Below are 22,968 nucleotides of genomic sequence, written 5' to 3'. Positions count from 1 at the left end.
CCTCTCTCTCTGCCCCTCCCCCATTCATGCTTTGTCTCTCTCTGTCCCAAAAATAAATAAAAAACGTTGAAAAAAAAATTTTTTTTAAATAAAATAAAATAAAAAAATAAATGTAAATGTAAAAACTCAAAATGAAAATATAGACAAATATTTATATAACATGGGGTGAGAAACTTCTGTCTATATATGTGGTATATATATTCAAGATACCACAAAGAATTAAAAGACAGGTTATAGGCTTTGAAGAAATGCAAGCAAAACATGGCAGGGGGAAAAAAGGTAGTATCTTTAACGTAAGAATAGTTTCAGGATGCCTTGGTGGCTCAATCGGTTGAGCAGCATCCGACTTCGGCTCAGGTCCTGATATCTTGGTTTGTGAGTACCAGCCCTGTGTCAAGCTCTGTGCTGACAGCTCAGAGCCTGGAGCCTGCTTCCAATTCTGTGTCTCCCTCACTCTCTGCCCCTCCCCCACTTACAGTCTGCCCCCCCCCCCACCTCTCAAAAATAGACATAAAAAAATAGTTTCTATAATCAGAAAAGTAACACAATAAAAGAACAGATACACTTTGTTTTCTGAGGAAGAGACATAAAATGACTAAAATGAAAATGTTTGCTAATTTAAAACTAATCTTAAAGCAATTATGAAATGGTAATATTTGCCTATTAGACCAGCAAAAATTATGGTCCATTTTAACATCCACTGCTGATAAGAAATGTACACTGAGGTAATTGCTGTCACTAAGGACTTAAATTGATACACTGTTTTTAGAGAATTACTTTTCAGAATATATTGAATTTTTAAATGGACATATACTTTGATCTGGCAATCTCATTTCTAAGAATATATCCTACAGAAATCATAGAATGAGTATATGAGATTTATCTAAAAGGGATTTATTCCATTGTTGATTAGAGAAAAAGAATAGTCTGAATATCCATCAGTGAGGAAGTGATTAAATGTATTTGTGTACATTTATATGAAATACTAGGCTGCCATTTTTGTTTTGTTTTTCATTTTTTGTGGTTTCTTTTAATGAGGCAAGTCTGGGTGCTTTAACGTGGAAAGCATTCCATGATATCTTGCTAAGTGAGGAGAGGAGGAGTACACTGTAGGCCAATGTTAGCCTGATTCTGTGTATCGCCATATAACAATAACCCGAATATGTGCGAATATGTACGAATAGATGTGTCTCTATAAGCCTATGAAAAACTTGTGAAGGTTATGCACCACCGAGGCAGAGGTGAAGGTAGAGGGGCAAGGAGAAAGATAGAAACGTCCACTGATGCCCTTTAAGGGTGGTGGTGGAGACAAGAGTGAATGAGGTTGGAAGGCGTGAGCTGGGGGTGTGGGTTACCGTGGAGATGATTGATCAGGAAGGAAGAGGGAAATGGAAATTTAGCTCTAGGGGCACATAGGGCAATGCAAAAGGTTTTCGTTTTGTGTTACATAGGATAGGAGAAATCGGAGTGTGTTTGCATGCCAAGGAAAGGGAGAAAATACAAAAAGAAAACATTGTGGTAGTCAGAAGTGTGGTGGGGGGTTGTCAAGGACTGGAATCTCTCTCTGGAGTTTCAGAGGGTGAGTGAAGTTGGCAGAAGGTTTTTTAAGAACTCCAAGCAGATGGCCTCTATGACGACAGGCAAGACAAAGAGTAGGGGATGCGAATGGGTGGTGTTGGGAATGGAAGAAAATGGAAAGTGTTGGGAACAGCTACTCTGGAGTTGATTTAGGCACAAAAAAAGGGTATAAGGAGGACATTTAGGAAAAGACATAGGAAAAGAAGGAAGGAGAAGCAAGGAACTCGTTTAGGGGAAGGGAAAAAAAAGACCTAAAGCATAACTTCAGAGCCCATGACTTCAGGTATTACTGATTTGCAGCAAAGTGAGTGGACATTTTCTGAGTGCCAGCAGCTCGGAGAAGGAGAAGGGATGCAGGGGGGTTAGGTTAGCATTAGAGGATTTCAGGCATAGTGACACCACGAGGGCTGCTAAGGGTCTCAAGTTGGGCAGGAAAGCCCAAGTGAAGCTGACAAAGCAAGAGAATATAAGGGACTGAATGTTGTAATAAGAGTTGGGAAAAAAAAAAGAAAACAGATACCCCAGGAGTAAGGGAGGGAAGGAGGTGGTGGAAAAACAAGTTGGAGTCACACAGGGGGAACATCAGAGTTCCTTGCAGAGAGTCTCAGGTTCTGAGGGCAAAGACAGAGCCAGGTGATGGGTGTTTGCACTGCCCGTTGGTTTGTCTCCATGCACCTCGAGTCCCATGAGGGAAGAAGTTAGCCAGGTCTTGTCCAGTGCCTGGCACGTAACGGACACACAGCAAACATCTGAACAAGTGGCCAGCGTGGCATGGAAGCTAAGGTATCTGTAAGGACAGGATGCCGGATGGGTCCTCAGTTGCCCTGTGAAAGTCGCTAAAGAAAATCGCACGAAAACAAGGGGGAAGAGAAATATAGCCTTCCATATTGAATTGTCAAGGATGGTGGGGACACACCTGGTTTTAGTTGACACAGTTGACAAGGAGAGAGGGGGTGATAAAAGTAAATTGTGTGACTAGCTTTTGAGCCCTGATCCACCTGTGCCAGAATAGGTAGGAGACCTGCTAAATCTGCAGGTTTCAGCGCTCCACCCCAGACCTATGGAGTCAGAATTTCTGGGAATGCAGTTTGGGAAACTGCATATTTAACATGTTTGTCATAGATGCTGAGGCCCACCCACTAAGACTGGGTTTGAGAAGTAAATGGAAATAAGGAGTCTGGCAGCTTCTCCTTCTATCCAAGCAAATCCAGAGCAGTGGGAAAGACAAGCCCAAAGCATCTTAAAAGTTTTTGAAGGAAGCGGCGTTAAGAGGAAATCAGTTTCAGTTAAGTCAAAGAAGTACAAAGCATATGATGGAAAATGGCAGGGCTATTTTTAATGACTGTTTCTAAGATGTTCACATGGATTCATTCCATGGTTATGAAGAGACTCAAGATTCCATTTGCCCTTTTATTGAAGAGTCAGGTTAAGGTTTATTATCAATTTCCGTTCCATAAACAGAAATGGCATAGAACACTGCTGTGTGTGTGTGTGTGTGTGTGTGTGTGTGTAGAGATGTGATAAAATCTGTATACACGCATATCTGTATGGTGTGTATATTTATTTCAAGTCGGAAATAGCCTTCTTGTAAGGAGTTTTCTTGAAGGTGATTTCACTGTAATCATCTCACAGTGCCCTTTCACTTTTGGACAGCGTTCAAAATGTTGTTATTTTAACATCCGAATGACACAGGCTTAAGCTTGGATATATTTTTGCAACTACGGCCCGAAGGGGACTCTGTGCTTCTGATGGTATCTTTTTTTTTTTTTTTTTTTTTTAATTTTTTTTTTTCCAACGTTTGTTTATTTTTGGGACAGAGAGAGACCGAGCATGAACGGGGGAGGGGCAGAGAGAGAGGGAGACACAGAATCGGAAACAGGCTCCAGGCTCTGAGCCATCCGCCCAGAGCCCGACGCGGGGCTCGAACTCACGGACCGTGAGATCGTGACCTGGCTGAAGTCGGACGCTTAACCGACTGCGCCACCCAGGCGCCCCCTGATGGTATCTTCTAAAAGGATTCCTTTGTCCTGGAGCCAGACAGGGGAGACTTGCAGGTGTTGGAGATGTACAGGCAGCCACAAGAAGGGTGGTACCATAGCAAGAGCAACAAGATGGGAACTCTAAGAACAGAAGGAGAGTCAGCTTAGTGGGGACTAGAGGACCATCAGCCCTGCTGACTGGGTGAAGAGTGGGGTTCAGACGAGGGTATTGCCTGAGGACGGGTGAGCTGGATTGGAGAGAGATCAGGGGTTTGAGGATAGGTGTAAATTGGAGGGAATGCTATTTTTGAACAGATGACTCATTTAAGGTAGAATCACGTGAGACATGGGTGGCTCAGTCAGTTAAGTGTCCAACTCTTGATTTCAGCTGAGGTCATGATCTCACAGTTCGTGGGATCAAGCCCTACATCAGCCTCTGTGCTGACAGTAGGGATCCTGCTTGGGATTCTCTCTCCCCCTTCCCTGCTCTCTCTTTCTCTCTCTCAAAATAAATAAACTTTATTTAAAGAAAAAAAAAAAAAAAGAATCGTGCGAGACACTTTGTTCCCCTGCTCCAAATTCTCCTCAAGTCTGAGCTGAAGGCCCTACACTTGAGTTCATTAGCCCCAGCCAATGACTTGGAACTTGGACTTGGAACTTGCTCCTCTTACTGTGCATTTACTTGTAGCACCCACACAGTTACACTCTATTAGAGGCTGCTAACTGGCCTCTAACAACTTTGAATTAAAGTGTGCCCCTTTTGATAATTCTGAACCCTGCAGAGTATTGTCCATGATTCCTAAACTCTCAAATTTACGTCTCAGTATTTGTCTCCGAAGTCAAAAACAAATGCTTCTTTTTTTGCTATTATTTCTTGGCAGGGTTCCAAAAACTACCAAGTTTGCAGGCATTTATGGTGGCCCTGTAGTGCTTTTCTCTAAATCTGCACCCCTACCTCCCAACCCCTGGTTGATTTCCAAGGACTTTGTGGCAACTTCCTACAATAGAACTACCTTAAAAAGCTTTGGATAAAATATGGCTCCAAGCCACAGAGCGCAAAGGCTTATGTCCTTGAGTGTACCATGGAAGGTCAGCAAGACGTTTCTGAACTGGAACACTTTCCAGGTGTCATTTGGGGTAAACACACCATGTTTGCCCAAACAGAAAGCTGTTTACAGGTTTTCTGTCTGGAAGAAGCCATTATCAGCTTTTGGTGGTTTATCAGTTATTCTATGGCTTATCACTTGACTAGCAGTCAATGTTCTCTTCCTTATGCTTTTTCTCTTACTCCTTTTATCCAAGAAGTAATGAATATAGAAATGTTGACTGAAATTGCCCAAGGTTGCCCAGACTCTGGCAAGTTTGATGAGCCTTAATTAAGAATGCTGGAGAAAATGTCTTTAACCAGGAATAATAGGATTTCTTTATCGTTGTTGTTCTACACTGTAACCTAATATATGCTTTGTAGTTGCTAACAGTTACTTAATATCTTAACACAGAAGAAATGAAGAGTTGTCTTAACATGTAGAGAGGAAGTTGAATATGAAATTTTTTTCCTAGAAAAGTTTCCCCAAATTGAATCGTTTGGTAGGATGGCCAGATCTGACTTTTCCGGTGCTGGGAGGGTGACAAGGAGTAGAGAACTGAATGCCTGTTCTCTTCCGTGGACCATGCAGTAGGCACAGTGGCCCCATCAGGGGCTGAAGAGCTGAGGCCAGGGGATAATAAATGGCTCACCCAAGGTCACCTGATTAGATAGTTGTGGAATAAGAATTCAAGTTCACGTGTCCCTACTTTCAGACACTTGACTCCACACTATCTCCATAAAAACTGAAAGATGCTTCACCACTAAATAGCCAGTGAATGGTACTGGATATCCATTGTGCTCCTCTCTATCTTCAAGAGAGAATTCACTACCTGCACGTTTTTCCATTTAAAAGCATGCAAGTGTTTGTTGACTAACTTCTACTAAATCTACTCTACTTTCTTTTGTTCTAGATTTTCTACCCCAGTAAGGATGGTACAAAGATTCCAATGTTCATTGTACATAAAAAGGGCATAAAATTGGATGGCTCTCATCCTGCTTTCTTATATGGCTACGGCGGCTTCAACATATCTATCACACCCAACTACAGGTAAGCACAGGATACTCTTGGAACTTCAGCGTATATTTAATCCTCACCATAGAGTGGGAAGAGACCAGAGACTAGACTATTAACTCATTTTTAAAGTGTATTTAACTGTATATTTCTTGCTTGTTTTTGTGGAGGAGCAGGGTTGTGTGTTAAGTATGTATACTTTGGGTCAGGAATTTCAGGATCCTTTACAAGCTAATTTTATGTCTTCAGTGAACGGGTTGTTTGAGAACTAGATGCTGAGGCTATATATAGCTGCCAGGCTACAGAAGGTTAGCATCAGCTGAGGTCTTACAGAAAGGAAGCTTGTACCTTCAGTGTTTATCATTTGCTGTCACGCCACTGTCCTCAGTATTCTTTTCAGAGGGAATGTTTTTTCAGCTAATGATTATATTTTTCAGCAGCACAGAGTCTTAAAATAGACCATCTTAACATTCTACCACAGTATATTTTCTGTATATTCTGTTACTTCATTTTAAACTGTTCGGTTTATGTGATGATTTACCAACAAGTATTGTTCAAGGGGGGAAAATCTGCATTGGTACATTTGCTATTATTTAAACATCTTCTGTCAGTTATTTGCAACCTTGATTTCAGTATCCGATTCACAGTATAAAACGGAGTTTATGGTGAACATTTTTGGTAAAAACGAGGAGTCTCCTACCAGCAAGACCAGCTTTAAGCCAACTTCTAAATAGAGCCTCATAGGAAATCTGGTCATATTCAGGAAGAAATGTATGGACAGGTGACTACCAGGACATAAATTCAGAGTAGATTCAAATAGCTGCCCAAAATTTGAAGACAAGGAAACTGTTACTTTGTTTTGAGCCTTTGACAGCTAAGTACTTAGGACTTGATCAAGTATGAAACACGTCCCTGTCCTGAAATACTTGATATTATGAACTGCCTTGGATATCTGCTTAAAGAGTTTGATTTTATCCTTTTGTTAGTGACAAGCTAATGAAGTTGTAAAATCATCATGTAGACCAATATTTTCAGAGGATTTGTGAGGCATCATTATGTGAATAAAATGAAGGGAAGCCAGTCAGATGAGTGGAGTAATGGTTGCTCTTCATTCACTGTCCAGCGACAGTGCTATTTCTACGTCCTGCAAGCCGCCTCTGCACCAACCATTGTTCTAGGCAGGGCCTGAGCTACAGGTGGGCTGCCATGTCATTGTGTGCCCCTCTTTATCACTCAAAGTGATGAAATCCAAGCTTCAGTGAACAAGTCAGAGACTTGCACCCTGAGCCTCGCTTCCCTTAGTCGCTACAGTGGGACTTAGAGACAACATGGATTTCTCCGCTGATCTGTTGTAGCTAAAACTGCTTATCTTCGTTCATTTGTACAAATAGTTATTAATCCTGCTCTTTGGGGATTTGAGAGATGAATAAGGGAGGGTCCCTGTACCATTTCTATCCCAGGACCCAGCAGATAGGCTGGGAGCTTCCGTAGAGACCATCAAGGGTGCATGAAAAATTTTGATGAGAAGACCAAATGATTGGAAATCCATTTGGCCAATCCAGTCGTGTGGTATGACCGCCTCCCCAGACTCCCTTTCTCTGCATCCTCAAGACTCGGGAAATTACCACTCAGGCCATCTAGAGTCCCAGGTTACAGAGACCTGCATTTCCCCAGTTACTAAAAGGGGAGAACGATAAAATTTTCATGAACATTTCTCAAAACACAATTAATTTTAGCTAACAGCAAATAGATGTCATTCAGCACTGTGAAGGTCAGACTGGAAAGAGGAAGAGAAAACAAAATCCAAATTTCCCAAAGGACTTACTTAACTCTTTCTCCTAGCAACTTTATGCTATAGTGTCTTATTTAGTGCTTATTTATAGTGCTTATTTAGTGCTTATTTCCAGAAAACCTTCTCCAGCCCTGAGACCTCCATGCTTGCTTTCTGGCCTGTGTCCTTGGTCTCCTCTACCTCTCTCACACCTTATGTTACCTAATTTAGCATCTTAATGTCTGTAAAACTGGAAACACTCTTTAAAACCCATATTTTAAAGAGGTTTCTTTCTTCCAACTTGCATAGTTAGGAGAAAGATACCAGAAACAGTGGAGCAGGGACCACCACTAGGGATTCCTGCCAGCCCAGAGCTATTCACACCAGGGCTGTGTCATGTGGCTGGTGATACTCAGTTTGCCGATACGGTTGTTTAAAAGATGGACTCAGTATGAAATGAGGGCTTCTGGTTCTTTCTCTGTTTGCATTGTGAATCATGTATTACCAGGGTGCCTGGGTGGCTCAGTCGGTTGAGCGTCCAACTCTTGATTTTGGCTCTGGTCATGATCCCAGGGTTGCGGGATCAGGTCCCACATGGGGCTTCATGCTGACTGTGGAGCCTATTTAAGATTCTCTCCCTCTCTCTTTCTCCCTCTTCCTTTGCCCCTCTGCCCCACTTGCACACACACACTCTCTCTCTAAAAATAAAGTTTAAAAAATGAATTATGTATTCCCACGTCGTATAGTAAAATATTTACCAGTATAGAAAAATGAGATAAACCGAATGTTCATGAAAATATATGAACTTTGCAGTTAAACATTAATCAGAACTTTTATAGTTTTCACTTTAATCAAATAATACAAAAATATGAATCTCTCCTATTTCAGTATTTTACATGTGGAATGTCTTCAGGGATACATTTTCTTTTTGATGGAGGGAGACAACATGGTCCTTACCAGGCAGTTAACAGAAGGTTAACTGTTTGTTCTGTTTCTCAGTGTGTCCAGGCTCATCTTTGTGAGACACATGGGCGGTGTCCTTGCAGTGGCCAACATCAGAGGAGGCGGCGAATACGGAGAGACGTGGCATAAAGGTGAAGTATTTTCTCTACAGAAACACAGACGTGGCATAGCAAAAGCTACGTCTGAATGAGCTGACGGGGTCAGGAGCAGAAAAGTGTTTGGCTAGACAAGTGAAAAATAAGGTATTTTCAAACATGTTGTAGGCACCACTGCCCCTCTAAAAACAAGTCCGTGTTTTCACATTTTGTTTCCCTTTGTAATCTGTTTATTTTAATCTAATGAAGTATGTATTTTTCAGAAACATTCCTTTTAGACCATAATCAGAATTGGTGGGGTTTTTTTTGTTTTGTTTTCATTTTTGTTTTGTTTTTTAGCAATGCACTTAGGTACATTTTTATCTATCACTGTCAAAAGTGAATCTGCAGGGCACTTTTTGGTATTTATTCTGTCTCTTCTTAGTAAATACCAGGTTGGTTGTGTGGCATTATTTGGCTCTCTCAAATAGGTCATTTTCTCTTAAAAGAAAAAGAGTAATCTAAAATAGAGCTTCCTGGGCATTTCTTTCCTTGTTTTCTCTGATTTTCCCATGATTGCTGAGAAGTAGCATCCTCCTGGCCTTGCTGCTGTGACTCCATGATGGGCAGGTTTTAGACCCAGGAGCTCCGTCCTTTGTCTTTTCTGTTTTTTTTTTTTTTTAATTTTTTTTTTTTCAACGTTTATTTATTTTTGGGACAGAGAGAGACAGAGCATGAACGGGGGAGGGGCAGAGAGAGAGGGAGACACAGAATCGGAAACAGGCTCCAGGCTCTGAGCCATCAGCCCAGAGCCTGACGCGGGGCTCGAACTCATGGACCGCGAGATCGTGACCTGGCTGAAGTCGGACGCTCAACCGACTGCGCCACCCAGGCGCCCCTGTCTTTTCTGGTTTTAATGATTTAGGCTCCGGTCTCTGGGCTCCTGAAACGTGTATTCCAGTTGGCTGAGAATACTGCTTCTATATGAAACTTCATTCTCCAGACTGTAATAATTTTTTAAAGCCCTAACTCTTCCTTTTCTTTATATATGGGGTACATCCTTTCTCCCAGCCTTTTGTGTATCTGGAATTCATAGACTAACCAATAGCTGGAGGAGGATGCAGGAACACACGTTCACCCTCACAGCCCCAGGTTTCTCCCCTCTCTTGACCCCTGACCATCATTTATGAGAAAGCCTGCTAGGACAAAGGTGGCCACCAGTGCTTGGTCAGCAGCCCCAGGTTAAAGGGGTCTTTTCCCACAGTAGGAACAGCAGATCTGTGTATATCTACTTGTTCCCAAATTTGAGGCCTTTTCTGCATCAAATCCAGTCCGCAATGATGAGGATAGATCTGTAAAGAGATTTTTCAGAAGTACCTGTTACATGTCAAGATGTAGGAAAGGCCAGGTCTGACTGAACATTCACCAAGCACCCCAAGGGCTGACATCAGATAAATTATTTGAGCATCTTAGCAAGAGTATTTCTCATTAACAAATGGGCTCCTGACCTGCCTGCCATCATTAGGTCAACTACTCCCATGTGTCATCCCCAAAGACTTTATCAATGGTCATTGTGTAATTTTGACCCTGACCTGATATTAAGAGTTTAATTACATTAAAATCATACTGGGATATTAAGAGATGATTGATCAAATAAGAAAATCTCTACATACCATATATTTGACTCGTATCCCAAATCCGTATGCTAAGTCTGGATCACCTGAAACACCTGATTTACTAATGACCGCGTTTGTTTTAACTCACATACACCCCTACGTGGACTCCTGGTCCTGTGGCCCTCTCCTGGGGAACCCAGATTCTTCCCCATAAAACCCCTCTGGTCGTCAGGTGTCTACCATGCTATGTATGATAGGCACAGTGCTCTTTCTCATCTCTGTATTAATTAGAACCAACTTATTGTCCAAAAGCCCTGGGTGGAGTTTGGAGCTCGAGGGAGGCTAAGAGTAGACGATCTGTGCCGTGTTTAAACTGATTCATAAACTTCTCCAGATTTAGGCATAGGACCAGAAATGTACTTTTCCAGTTAGACCCCAGTATACTGAACATTGATATATCTAAATTCCGTTCTGTTTATGTATGGAGTTTAAAATTTAGTGCTCTTTAGAAAATATAGTCATATACCCAAAATGATATTATTTCTGGAAACTAAGTAATCCTAGCTGTTCTAATTCACTGATAATTTCTGATTAAAATTTTAATAACATTTGTTTTGATATGAAAAAATTTCTTCGTAGCACTGCTTCATCTTTAATTGAATTTCTGTAGAAGTGGTTAATCTCAGATATCTAATTAGAGCTATGCCTGCTTCTTGTTCATTTCATAGGCAGTTATTTCAGACATCTGTTCTTTTGAGGGTACATCTTTGACTTTTGGCCTTCACTTTTAGATATTCCAAGACCTTACAAATGTTCCCCTCTTTACATAATTTGCATAGTTGTATACATTGGATGACTTCTAGATGAGGAAATCCGGATTCTCTGGGGAGATGTCTGAGATCTTCATTCAAGAACTGAGGAACTGTAATAGGCTGCTCTCTGCAGCACTACCTTCCCACCTAATTCCTGCTTACATTCCTTAATTAAGAGCAAAACCGAAGAACTTCTTTCTCATCGTTAGGATTTCAGTCTCCTGCAAAGGGGAGAGGGCTGAGAAGCACACCTGTGCAGAGCACTGCCGTCGTCCCCGGGTGGGGGAGGCACACACAGCCCCATCGTTGTTCACTAGGTGGAGCTCAGAAACGGTTGAGCACAGCTCGAGGTTAAGTTCAGCTTCTCCAAAACCTAGGTTCATTCTGATTACATGCTTTCATACTTTGGTCCTCATGGTTCTCTGACATAACAGATCATCTCTTCTCTTTGGGGCACTGCCATTGTATTTAGAAAAATACAAATCCACCGTATGGCTTGGTGATTGTGGTATTGATGGATTTCCATGATGCATATTCTTAATGTGGTGTCAGCCCATTGTGTTTAAGTGATCAATAGTTGAAACTCTGCCCTATCATTTGAATTCCATTTAGGTTAAAATTGTCTTTTTTTAATGTTTTGTTTCTTAACCAGTCTTTCACTTTGGCACATTGCAGGTGGTATCTTGGCAAACAAACAGAACTGCTTTGATGACTTTCAGCATGCTGCAGAATATCTCATCAAGGAAGGTTACACATCTCCCAAGAGGCTGACTATTAATGGAGGTTCAAATGGAGGCCTCTTAGTGGGTGAGAACTGGATTTTATTGTACTTACTAGTTAACACTCTGGGGGTTTTCAGATACACTGTAGACAGCTCTTGATTTACTTGGCTCATGGATGGGAGCAGTGGTCCAAAGATAACAAAACCCATTTGTATTGGAGTAGGTACCTGATAAATGACACATAAAGACCCAGCTGAGGGGCACCTGGGTGGCTCTGTCGGTTAAGCGTTCGACTTCAGCTCAGGTCATGATCTCATAGTTCATGGGTTTGAGCCCCACATCAGGCTCTGTGCTGACAGCTCGGAGCCTGCTTCAGATTTTATGTGTGTCTCTCTCTCTGCCCCTCCCCAACTCACACTCTGTCTCTCTCCCTCTTTCTGAAACATAAATAAACATTAAAAAAAAAGATACTGCTGAACCCATCTTACGTAGACTTGATTCATGATAGCCTGAAAAGCTGTCCCACCTGTCTGCCCTGAGCTCTTCTGAGCTGCACACTGGGTAGGACCCTGACCCCACACGGATCCACAGGTTTATAGAGTTCAGCCATCACGGGACTGAGCCTGATAACCCCTATGGTTGTGCTACTCAGAACTTGCATGATCATCATGAAACATTTGTTGAACACCTGTGCTGTGGGTGCAGCGAGAGGAGAGATGGAGAAAATGAGGTAGCATACAGATGGATGCAGAGCGTAACAGTAATGAGCGAGTTCATACTGTTAGTTCTCACTTGCTGAGCACCTGTGCTGGGCCCAGGGCTGAGCTCTTCTCATGCATATTCTCATTGGACACTCACACAGCCCAAGAGACAGGAACTGACTGGGATTGGGTTAGTCCCGTTTTCCTGATGACTCAGGAGCACTGAAGGTTGAGTAGCTTGCCTAGGGTCACACAGCTGGAAAGTGTGTGATGCTGGGGTTGCACCCCAACACTATGGTTTTAGAGTCTCCTTTCACCTGTAAGTGGCACTGCCTCAAAGTGGCTTGTCCTAATTTTCGGTAGTTAAATTTCACTTGGTAACGAACATTTATGGGCTTTGCTTGCTAGGGTCCTACACCCAACGTCATTAGGATATGACGGGCCGTTGTACAAATGTAGGCTGGACTTACAGGCACAAGTTAAAAACATGTGAAAATCCACTGTTTTGGAAGAGGGTTCAGGGAGGACAGCACATTCACTCAGTTTCCTTATCCTTGAAATGTACTGAGTCATTGCAAAACCTGAATACCTACCTGTTTTTACTCTTTACCCCTCTTGTAAAGAGGGGTAGTCTTGTAAAAAATAGAATATAGTCTTGTGAAAAAATTTTCCCATGGAGGTAAAATACATACGTCCAAAATAATTTGTTCAAATTTAGACAGGGCATTGATACAGTTTCAAACAACACAGACACCACCTCTGACCCCACGGAGCTTTTGTTCTAGTGGAGGAGGCAGACAACACACCAAAGGCCCTGAGGCCAGCAAGAGCACAGAGCATTCTGGCGACAGTAAAGAGGCCCATGTCTGTTGCTGGGCATGGTGAGCGAGGGAGAGTGTCAGGAGAGGTGAGAGACGGCAGGAGGCGAAAGCAGGCAGGACCCCGTAGCCAGTGTAGAAGACCCAGTTTACTCTGTGAAATAAGAAGCCTTTGGGGGAGTGTCATAATTTGACTTATTTTGTGATGGGATCAATCAGGGCAGACGGAAGGGGAGGTGAGGGCAGAAAGGCAGGTGGCCAGGGAGGAGGCCTCCATCCCAATGAGGCCCAGTGGTGGCGTGGCCCTGGAGTGTGGCGATGGAGGTAGCAAGAAGGGAGCAGATTCTGGGTGTGTCCTGAATTTGAGTGAACTGAATTTGCACGTGGATTGTATGTGAAGGTGTAAAAGAGAAGCATTAAGGGCAAATCTAAGATTTAATGAGAAGGGATATTGAAAATACCATCTGATTCTAATAGTGGGAGAATTGTTCTATAATTTACTCTTTCATCCAATAACTCCTTTATGTTTTCAGTTTGATATTCAGGAACTGGTTTATGTCTTTTGGCAAACCTGGTCCCATGAGGAACTTGCAGAATTGGATTTCCCTTTGTCAATGTGTTGAATGCTTATTAAAAAGGGGCTTATGAAAAGCCCCTCTCACATCTGAGTGAGAGAATCAGGGTCCCCCAGGGTAGGACTCAGGATCTGGCATTATGAATGAGGACTGAAATCAGAATTAAGGTGCGAACTAGGTTTTTTGCCAGAGGCAGGAAAAGCCCAGATTTTCTTGACTAACTCTTCGTCATGCCAGCTTTGATGTGACTCCCCTGCAAAGCCTCCCTATCTGCCTTACACCGGGTTTGGTACCCCTACCCCCCACTTCCATAGCACCCAGACTTGCCCATACTGGAATTGCTTGTTCACTTATCGTTCCCACTAAAACATTTACTGGTATATCTCCAGTGCCAGCACACAGCAGGATGTTCAATAAACACTTGTTGAATTATCAAAACAAAGAAATACATTTATATAACTTAAGTATACAAAGAAGAATATTTTAAAACAGTACAAGAATGTGTACTGTTTAGTTGATTAATTAGAGCCCGTTCTGGGTTTCAGGCCCTGCCTTGGGCTGTATGAACAGTTTGTACTCACGACACTTCCCACACCACGTGTGTGGGGTTTTCCCCCAACATCAACCAATTCGCCAACTCTCCAGACACCCACTGGATGTCTTACAGCTCAGTTCGGTTCTGATACTGCCCACAGTCAGCACAGACTCCACAAGGCAAGAACTCCGACTCACAAAACTGCCCCCACTTCAGACACCCAAGTCCAAGCCTCTTGTCTTTCTGACTGACTGGCTATCAGTTGGGGTTCCCATACCTGCCTCCTCAGGTTTGAGAATCTGCCAGAACAGTTCATAGACCTGAGGAACAGTAAGATGGAAGACATGCATAGAGTAGGGGATGGGCTAGAGGGGTGCTCACAGAACTTCCATGCCCTCTCCGGGAATGCCACCCATCCGGTATTTCAGTGTGTTCGCCAACCTGGAAGCTCTTTGAACTCCACTGTTAAGGGGTTTTACGGAGGTTCTATTGTGCAGGCATGATAGATTAAATCATTAGCTGTTATTCAATTTTCAGCCCCTCCCTCCCCAGAGGTCAGGGGTGGGGATTAAAGATCCACCTCTCCAATCACATGCTTGGCTCTTCCGGCCACCAGTCCCCACCTCTTTAGCATAAACTCAGGTATGGTTGAAAGGGGCCAGTTATTTCTTACCCCTATCACTCAGGAAATCCCAAGAGTTTTAGGAGTTCTGTGCTAGGAACTGGGGACAGGGACTAAATATGTATTTCTTATTATGTCATAGATCCTGAACAAGTTTTCTTCGTGGAAACAAAAAAAAAAAAAGGAAAGGGAGCAGGAGACACAGATTTTCCAGGAAGTCCTTGAGTTTTTCCAAATAACACTCCCCTATTGAGATTCACTTTGGGGAATAAAGCTCTATTCCTGGTGAGAATACCCTACCCCTCAGATATAGTGAAAGGAGGGAGAAAAGCTTATGGCCATTAGGCAGGGGATTTATGATGGTTTCTTCCTGTGCTCTAGGAAAAAGGATAACCATGGTTCTGAAAATATTTAAAGTGTTATTTTGTTTTTGTTTATTTAGATGTTTAATGAGAGACTGCCTCCCTTTTCTATCTTGGTTTTCAGCTGCTTGTGCAAATCAGCGTCCTGACCTCTTCGGTTGTGTTATTGCCCAAGTTGGAGTAATGGACATGCTGAAGTTCCATAAATATACCATTGGTCATGCCTGGACCACCGATTATGGGTGCTCAGACAGCAAACAACACTTCGAATGGCTTATCAAGTAAGGTTTGAATTCATATTGATATATATACATATACGTATATATACGGATATACGTATACGTATATGTGTGTGTGTGTGTGTGTGTGTGTGTTAACCGTGTGATATTATACTACTGAACAGAGTCAGAAAGATAAGTGTTTGACTCTTTGCCCTCTACAGTTTCTCATATTTGCATATAACTTACTGCAAAAGTAGGGAAAGTGATGGGAATACCTATGTGTCTTCCTTGTTTTGATCTTTAACAACAACAAACTACAAAGATGTGATAGGCAGACTTATAAGCCCCACCCCACCCCGGATTCCTGTCCCCTGGTTTCTTTAATCAGACACTAATCTGGGTGCTGCTGTGAAGGGACTTTGTAGATTAAATTAAGGTCACCAGTCAGCTCACCTTAAAATAAGGAGATAATCCTGGATTACTGAAGTGGGCCCAGTCTAGTGACTAACCCTTAAAGGCAGAGGACTTTCTCTGGCTGGAGTCAGGGAATGCAGCAGAAAGGGAGGTCAGATTGGAATCATGAGGGCTAGATCTGCCATTGCTGGCTTTGAAAATGGGGGAAGGGCCTGTGGGACCTGAGAACAGTCCCCAGCCATCATTCAGTCATCAAAGAAATGGAAACCTCAGTCCTGTAACCACATGGGAACTGAATGAGTCTGGAAATAGATTTACTTCCCAGAATTTCCTGATAAGAGCCCAGCCAGCCGACACCTGGATTTCAGCTGAGACCCAGAGCAGAGAAGCCAGTTGGGCCAGCCCAGACATCTGACCGAAAGAACTGTGAGAATCTATGTGGGGCACCTGGGTGGTTCAGTCAATTGAGCATCCAGCTCAGGTCATAATCCCAAGGTCATGGGATCCAGCCCCATGAATCAGGCTCTGCACTGAGCAGGCTCCCTGCTCGGGATTCTTTCTCTTAAGGAAAAAAAAAAAAAAAAAAGATATCTGTCTTGTTTTAAAAGCTGCCAAACTTATGGTAATTTGTTATCCTAGCAATCACAAAATAATAGAAAAAGGTGTCATCATACTTTACATCTATATATGGAATTTTTTAAGAAGGAAATAGAGATGTATGCAAGTACATTAAACTTATTTTGTTCTCTCAGTGTAACCATGTATATTTGAAACTATGAAAGTAGTGCACAGCTTCATTCCTCGCCTTCAACCACTTTGGCAAGAACAGTGAGAAAATGGCAGGTGTTTAGACTCTTCCAGACTGCAAGCTACATTCTTTTCACTTCCCACATTTAGGGGTTTGGAGACCGTTATCAGCAGCAGTTAGGAATTGCCCTTAGGATGGTGGAAGAGCTCTGTGTCCCCTGTCCCAACCTTCTCAGTCAACTTTAAATTTCAGTACAATAATTTCTCCAGAAACTTTTTCTTTCAGTGCTTTTTGTGGCTAGCTCCTCACTTAGAGATTCAGCTAAAATGACTAAAGTTTTTTCGTTAAATACTTTTAAACACACAGATAACCTCATTGGCAAATACCAGTAAAAGCTGAATATTTAAAGAGGCTCTAGTTCAAATTAAAGAAAATACACACGTAGGGAGAGAAGTCCCATCTAAACTCAGTTGAAAATACTGACTGAATTGTTTATCAAAGGCAACAAAATATTCAATGGAACTTAATACTTCTAAAATTAATTTGGGGGGAAAGAAGGTTCTAAGTATTTTTTTCTCTCAAGATGTCTGGGATATTCCTACTTTAGACTTTAATTTTCCAAACTGGCACTCGCAGGGCAGTAGTTTCCTCATCCCTCCTGTTCCCAAATGAGCAGAGAGCTCAGCCCTACACCACAAGCTGAGCCAGAGGGGGCCTTACCAGGAGCTGCTCAAACCCTGCAGCGTGTCCCATGAAGCACCGTCCGGAGACTAAAGGGGGTCTCCCCAATGAAGGAGCTGAATTTCCAAGTTTGGGAATAGCTTCCATAAATTTTCCACAGAACTTCTCAGAATCTTTGATGTAGAAGTGTGGCATGTGTGTGAATCTCACAGGTAGGGGTTGGTATTCTGAGTAGGCAGAGTTTTCCAAACCCTTTTCCCCAAGAACTAACCCTTATCTGGGGTTGATCCAAGAGCACTCTTAAATGAACCAGAAAACTGATCCATTGCCACCCCCCTCTTTTCTGTTGGGAGGCTTACCTCCAGAACTTCTCAGTCTTGATATGGTTAAGTGAGCAGAAATTTTACTGTTTTTGACTATTCACCCTCCAAATAAAACTCTACTAAAATAGTTGATGGTATTCATTAATACCGAGCGCTCTGCAAGACATGATGTCCATATTGAGTCAGATGTGAAGAAAAAATAAGACATCTTGCTCACCTAACTACTATCAATTACTGTTTAATTTGGCTACACTTTTATTCTTAAAACCCTTTTGTTAGCTTACCTGGAAGGCTGTGCTTCAGAAGGCGCCTCCTCTCTGCTCCTCCGCTAACTCCATCAGCATCGGCCAAAGGCCATTTCTTCCTGCTGGCCTGTGAGAGCCGGCAAGAGGCCCAGAGGGACCCGTGTTCTTCCCAAGACTGCCAAGCTGAGCCTGGAATAAAAGTTTCATAGACATTAAAGGGGCAAAAAGCTGTAACTTGAAATTCGAAGTTTTCCAACAAAAGAAAGTCTTGCACCTATGACGTCCACAATCAGTGGTTTAAAGTCAGTCCGCTTTGTAGTCGCGAAAAAGTAAGTCTAAAGAGTATGGGAATCATTCAAGACCGTAAGTGTGCATATATAGTTACGGTCATTTCAACAGCCCCGTGAGTTTTTTGCTTTTTACAGTCTTCCAAAGCGCGAGCAAATACATGACACCGCTGCCCGGTTTCCAACAGCGCAGCCCGCTAGGGCCCAGCTGACGATGCAGGCAGGGTCTGTGGCAGTCCCCCGTGTGCCAGCTAGCTGCAGCCATCGCTGGAGAAGTTAAGCTGCTATGCTGCCTCGCTCACTGGGCCCACAAGTCCTCCTTGATGAGCCTAGCGAACAAACAACTTTGCTTTAGATATCTGGCCCCACGAAACTGACTTTGTCTTTCAGATATTCTCCGTTGCATAACGTGAAGTTACCGGAGGCAGACGACATCCAGTACCCGTCCATGCTTCTCCTCACCGCCGACCACGATGACCGCGTGGTCCCACTCCACTCCCTGAAGTTCATTGCCACCCTTCAGTACATCGTGGGCCGTAGCCGGAAGCAGAGCAACCCCCTGCTTATCCACGTGGACACCAAGGCAGGCCACGGGGCTGGGAAGCCCACGGCCAAAGTGATAGAAGAAGTCTCGGATATGTTTGCATTCATAGCACGGTGCCTGAACATCGACTGGATTCAGTAAATGGAATTTCCCACTCCCTCCTGACAGCCGGGGAAAACCTCAAGGGCTTTCACACTGTTAACCCGGAGAAACCACTGGGCATCATGCTTCCCCACGTGGACACTATTCCCGCACTCACAGACTGCAGTTGAACAGAACTGCTGCGGGAATTTTATCTTTTTTAGGCTTCTCCTTTTTAGCAAGCCCTTGGCGTTTCTTTTTCCACCCTGTGCAGGCACATGTTTTAAAAAAAAAAAAAAAAATTAAAAAGGCATGTTTGGATAAATAGCTAAATGGCAGCCAACACATCGTGAATAATAGATCGCTGAATTCAGAGCCGTAGTCGGGCACACTTCATATAGAGCACTCAGTGAAATGTGCTTCTGTAACCGTAACCAATATAGCTTTAAATGTGAGAGCTGTTCTCATGAAAAAGACTTCTTTACAACAATAATAAATGTTATTTAAGAATGGGAGGCTTGATTTCTGGTTCCTTTGTGTTGAGGGGCATTCTGGATCACATCACTTTTGTGTTGGAAAAGCAGTTCGCCTTTCCGTACAAGTTAGTTTCCAAACAAGGAAGTCCTAGAAGGCCAGCCCTGAGAAGAGGTTGAGTGCATCCATTCCAGCTCCCTGGTTTATTGTGATGCGGCCATTAGAGGCAGGCTCACTCTCCTCTGTATTAACCACTCAGCCGATCATCGGAGCCAGGGCTCTTTTGCTTTGGACACCTCTTCTTAAAAAGCAGCAGACCAGAAGCTTCAGATTATTGACCTATCAGTTTGGTTACAAACTATCCTGGACATCAGAGTACCTAGCATATAAAACTAAGAGATCACACGAGTGAACTACCCAGATACATTTATCCAAACTTACCTTAAAATCAGAAATTCCAGCATTTCCCAAGCTGTTTCCCCCCACGGACCACTGAGGAACAGACTTAAACAGTTTCGGTCCCTCACCCCTGCCACCCCACGTCTTTAGGAGGAGGATATACCATTCCTCAAAGTATAGTTCATAACATTTCAAGGCATTAACATCTCATGAAACACTGTTCCTTTGGGCATCAGTCTGGGAAATGCTGATCTAATTTATGAGAAGAAAACAGTTTCTTCTTTGTCTTGCTTCATCAGATGACTAAAATAAAACCACTACTTTGTAGGAAGTATCTTAACCTTAAAAAAGTTTAAAAGATCACCTCGTTATTCCATTAACTTGTACTTCCCCAGATAAGTCCGATTTTCCAATCATACATATTTGTGCTTTTCTTTAGAGCTCTGCCTTTCACATTGAGGTCTGAAATTAGACACCGTTTTCTGTCAAGTATATATCACTACATAGCAAGCCTAGCTGAAAGGTGGCTACTTTCTCATCTAGAATCAGGTATTCTATCAGAGTTTCAATAAGAAATGTATACAGTGTGGCTGTCATCGAACATGTGATGCACTGTATCCCCCTCCCCCCGAGAAAAGTGTGCCGCCCGCTATCAGCACGTACAGACTGACATCACCACCACCCACCACCTACCGGGAGAGATGCTAACACTAGCTGCCATGCACCTGCTGACCAGCATGGCAGGGGAAAAAAATACAGTTGCATAGATAAGCGAGAGGCAGCCTTTCCCTTAGACCAGTTGGGTCATTTGAGGTACGAACAACTGGGTTGTTCCCAGTCAGTCCAGAGCATTGTCAAGCTGGCACAAAATCCAGCCCTACTTTGCCGATGAGGTCTCCTACTTAACAGTGGAAAGTGAAAATGCAGTGGGTAGGGTCTCAGCTTCAGGAGAAGTCAGTCAGGCCCAGGTTCAAATCCCAACTCTCAGTGAGTGGTAATTATGAGAAATAAGCAATACGGTACACTTATAAAAATGCCTACCGGGGCGCCTGGGTGGCGCAGTCGGTTAAGCGTCCGACTTCAGCCAGGTCACGATCTCGCGCTCCGTGAGTTCGAGCCCCGCGTTGGGATCTGGGCTGATGGCTCAGAGCCTGGAGCCTGTTTCCGATTCTGTGTCTCCCTCTCTCTCTGCCCCTCCCCCGTTCATGCTCTGTCTCTCTCTGTCCCAAAAATAAATAAACGTTGAAAAAAAAAAATTAAAAAAAAAAAAAATGCCTACCAAATAATTGGTCTCTAATTGCGAGTTCTCTCACATCTAGATTTTAGCTGGTTAACTGAGCCCACAAACTGAAGGTAGCTTTTTTTTTAAATTGTTTTTAAAGTTTTTTTTGAGACAGAAAATGTGGGGGAGGGGCAGAGAAGCTGAAGCAGGGTCCACGCTGACAGAAGAGAGTCTGATGTGGGGGGCTCGAACACAAACTGAGATCACGACCTGAGCCAGACGCTTAATCGACTGAGCTACTGAGGCACCCCTGCAGGTAGCTTTCTTAAGCCTTAAACATTAGAAGTATATGAGGTTGGCTCCTTCCCAAATCTCAGGTATCTCCCCTATTAGATGCCACCTTCTCCTGTCCAGTGCTCTGCCCCTCCGCTCTGTCTTACACTGATCTACGGTGTTTTGAAAACAAAGCTGCACACATTGCACAGGTAGTCTAACTGCCTCATCACAGGGCCTTGCTACACACACCATAGAGCATTTGTGGCTTTTGTGAAATAGTCACATTTACCATGCTTCATGTGTACACACCTGGAATAGTGTAAAATTTGGCAATTACTGTGTCCTAATACTCCCACTAGAACTTCGGCAATTACACACAAATGGTGCTGCTTGCTGGAAAGATTAAATTTCACCCAAGAAAGCCTGTCACCGGTCTGTGTATTATACACAGTTTCACCAGCCTTGGGGAGTTCCCTGGGACAGACAACATAGCCATTGACCAGAAAGGCTACAAAGACCCAAAGGTGCATGAAAGACAGGATTGAAAGCTGTGAGGGGCCCAGAAAAAAGCAGAGATCAGACTGTAATGCAATAGTCAGGCCAGTGGGATGAGGGCTGAGGCCAATGAATATGGAATATTTAGCCATAGTCTCCATCCATTCATTCTAGGGGGCAGGGGTGCCAAGAAAAAAAGTCTTGCCCTCAAGAAGTTGACCCTCCAGATGGAGAAGACAGAGGATAAATTATTTTGCTGAGTCCACAGTGCCCCCCAGCCCTAAGCACTCTGTCCTCAAGCAACCTTACAAGCCATTTGCTACCCTTACCCCCATTCAACAAAGACCTAAGTTCCCCAGCCAGGAAGTGAACAGGCAGGGCAGTAACCCTGGCAGCTGGACCCTGGAGTCTGTACTCTTACCCACTATTGTAGTACTAAGATCATAAACAAGAGGGTTCTTGTTCAAGATCGTGACATAGGAGGGTCCTGAACTTACCTCCTCCCACAGATGCACTGAATCTACAGCTACATACAGAATGATGTCCTCTAAAAGAAACACAAGTAGATAAGTCCTATGAATTGGGAAAATAAGAAAACACACATTGAAACAGGAGAGGCTGAGACACAATCTTACCTTACCCACCCCCCACGCCCAGCACGGCCACCCAGGGGGAACTCACAACTCAAGAGATTCTTCCTGAGGAGTGAAGGGTCTGGACCCCACATCTGGCACCCCAACTTTTAAGATCTGTACCTAAGAGACGAGCCCCCAAAGCATCTAGCTTTGACAGCCAATGGTGTTTGTGACCATGAGACCCGGAGGCTATAGCAAAATGAGAAGTACTTTTGTTTTCTGTAGTCTACTCACAGTTTTAATTTGAAAGATGCAAAGTCCATGAGAATAGAGAAAATTCTAAGAGTTTTAAGATCTACTCTCGGCAACTTTCAAATGTACAGCACAGTGCTATTAACTATAGTCACCATGTTGGACATGACATCCCCAAAACTTTTGGAAGTTTATGCCTTGTGACGGCTTCACCCATTTCACACACCCAAGAAACAGTTCTTAACGGGCTCATGCAGACTGCTCTGGCCACCCCCAGAGCTCGGCGGAGAGGAAGCCAACTGAAAAGTGCCCAGTCTTCCTGTGAAAAACACCTGTGTGCTTATCTTAAAGATTTGTCCTGAGGGAGGGACAGGCTTCTAACTTAACACACACATAGCAGCCTACTGAACTACTCAGAAGACCACAGAGGCCAGTGGGAGCCATTTTCACACTCTCCTTCTGCCTCCTTCCGTGTCACCAGTATTTCCTGGAAAGGCATTCATT

The 22,968-nt window shown here is 43.4% G+C and overlaps 1 protein-coding gene across 1 annotated transcript in view; it reads left to right on the top strand.

Moving 5' to 3' along the window:
- PREP (prolyl endopeptidase) overlaps positions 1 to 19,286 on the top strand; it is a 121,868-nt gene extending 102,582 nt beyond the window's left edge. Inside the window, exons 11-15 of the mRNA XM_040474281.1 lie at positions 5,556 to 5,692; positions 8,427 to 8,521; positions 11,568 to 11,699; positions 15,352 to 15,508; positions 18,537 to 19,286. Coding sequence (XP_040330215.1) covers positions 5,556 to 5,692; positions 8,427 to 8,521; positions 11,568 to 11,699; positions 15,352 to 15,508; positions 18,537 to 18,831 — 816 coding nt within the window. The 3' untranslated portion in view covers positions 18,832 to 19,286. The remainder of the gene's footprint in view (positions 1 to 5,555; positions 5,693 to 8,426; positions 8,522 to 11,567; positions 11,700 to 15,351; positions 15,509 to 18,536) is intronic.
- Positions 19,287 to 22,968: the final 3,682 nt, after the last annotated feature.

Source organism: Herpailurus yagouaroundi, unplaced genomic scaffold, assembly GCF_014898765.1.
Source record: "Herpailurus yagouaroundi ecotype Mexico unplaced genomic scaffold, PumYag 139, whole genome shotgun sequence".
NCBI lineage: Eukaryota > Metazoa > Chordata > Mammalia > Carnivora > Felidae > Herpailurus > Herpailurus yagouaroundi.
The sequence above is the reverse complement of the archived record's forward strand: the minus strand, read 5'-3'. Positions and strand labels throughout refer to the sequence as shown.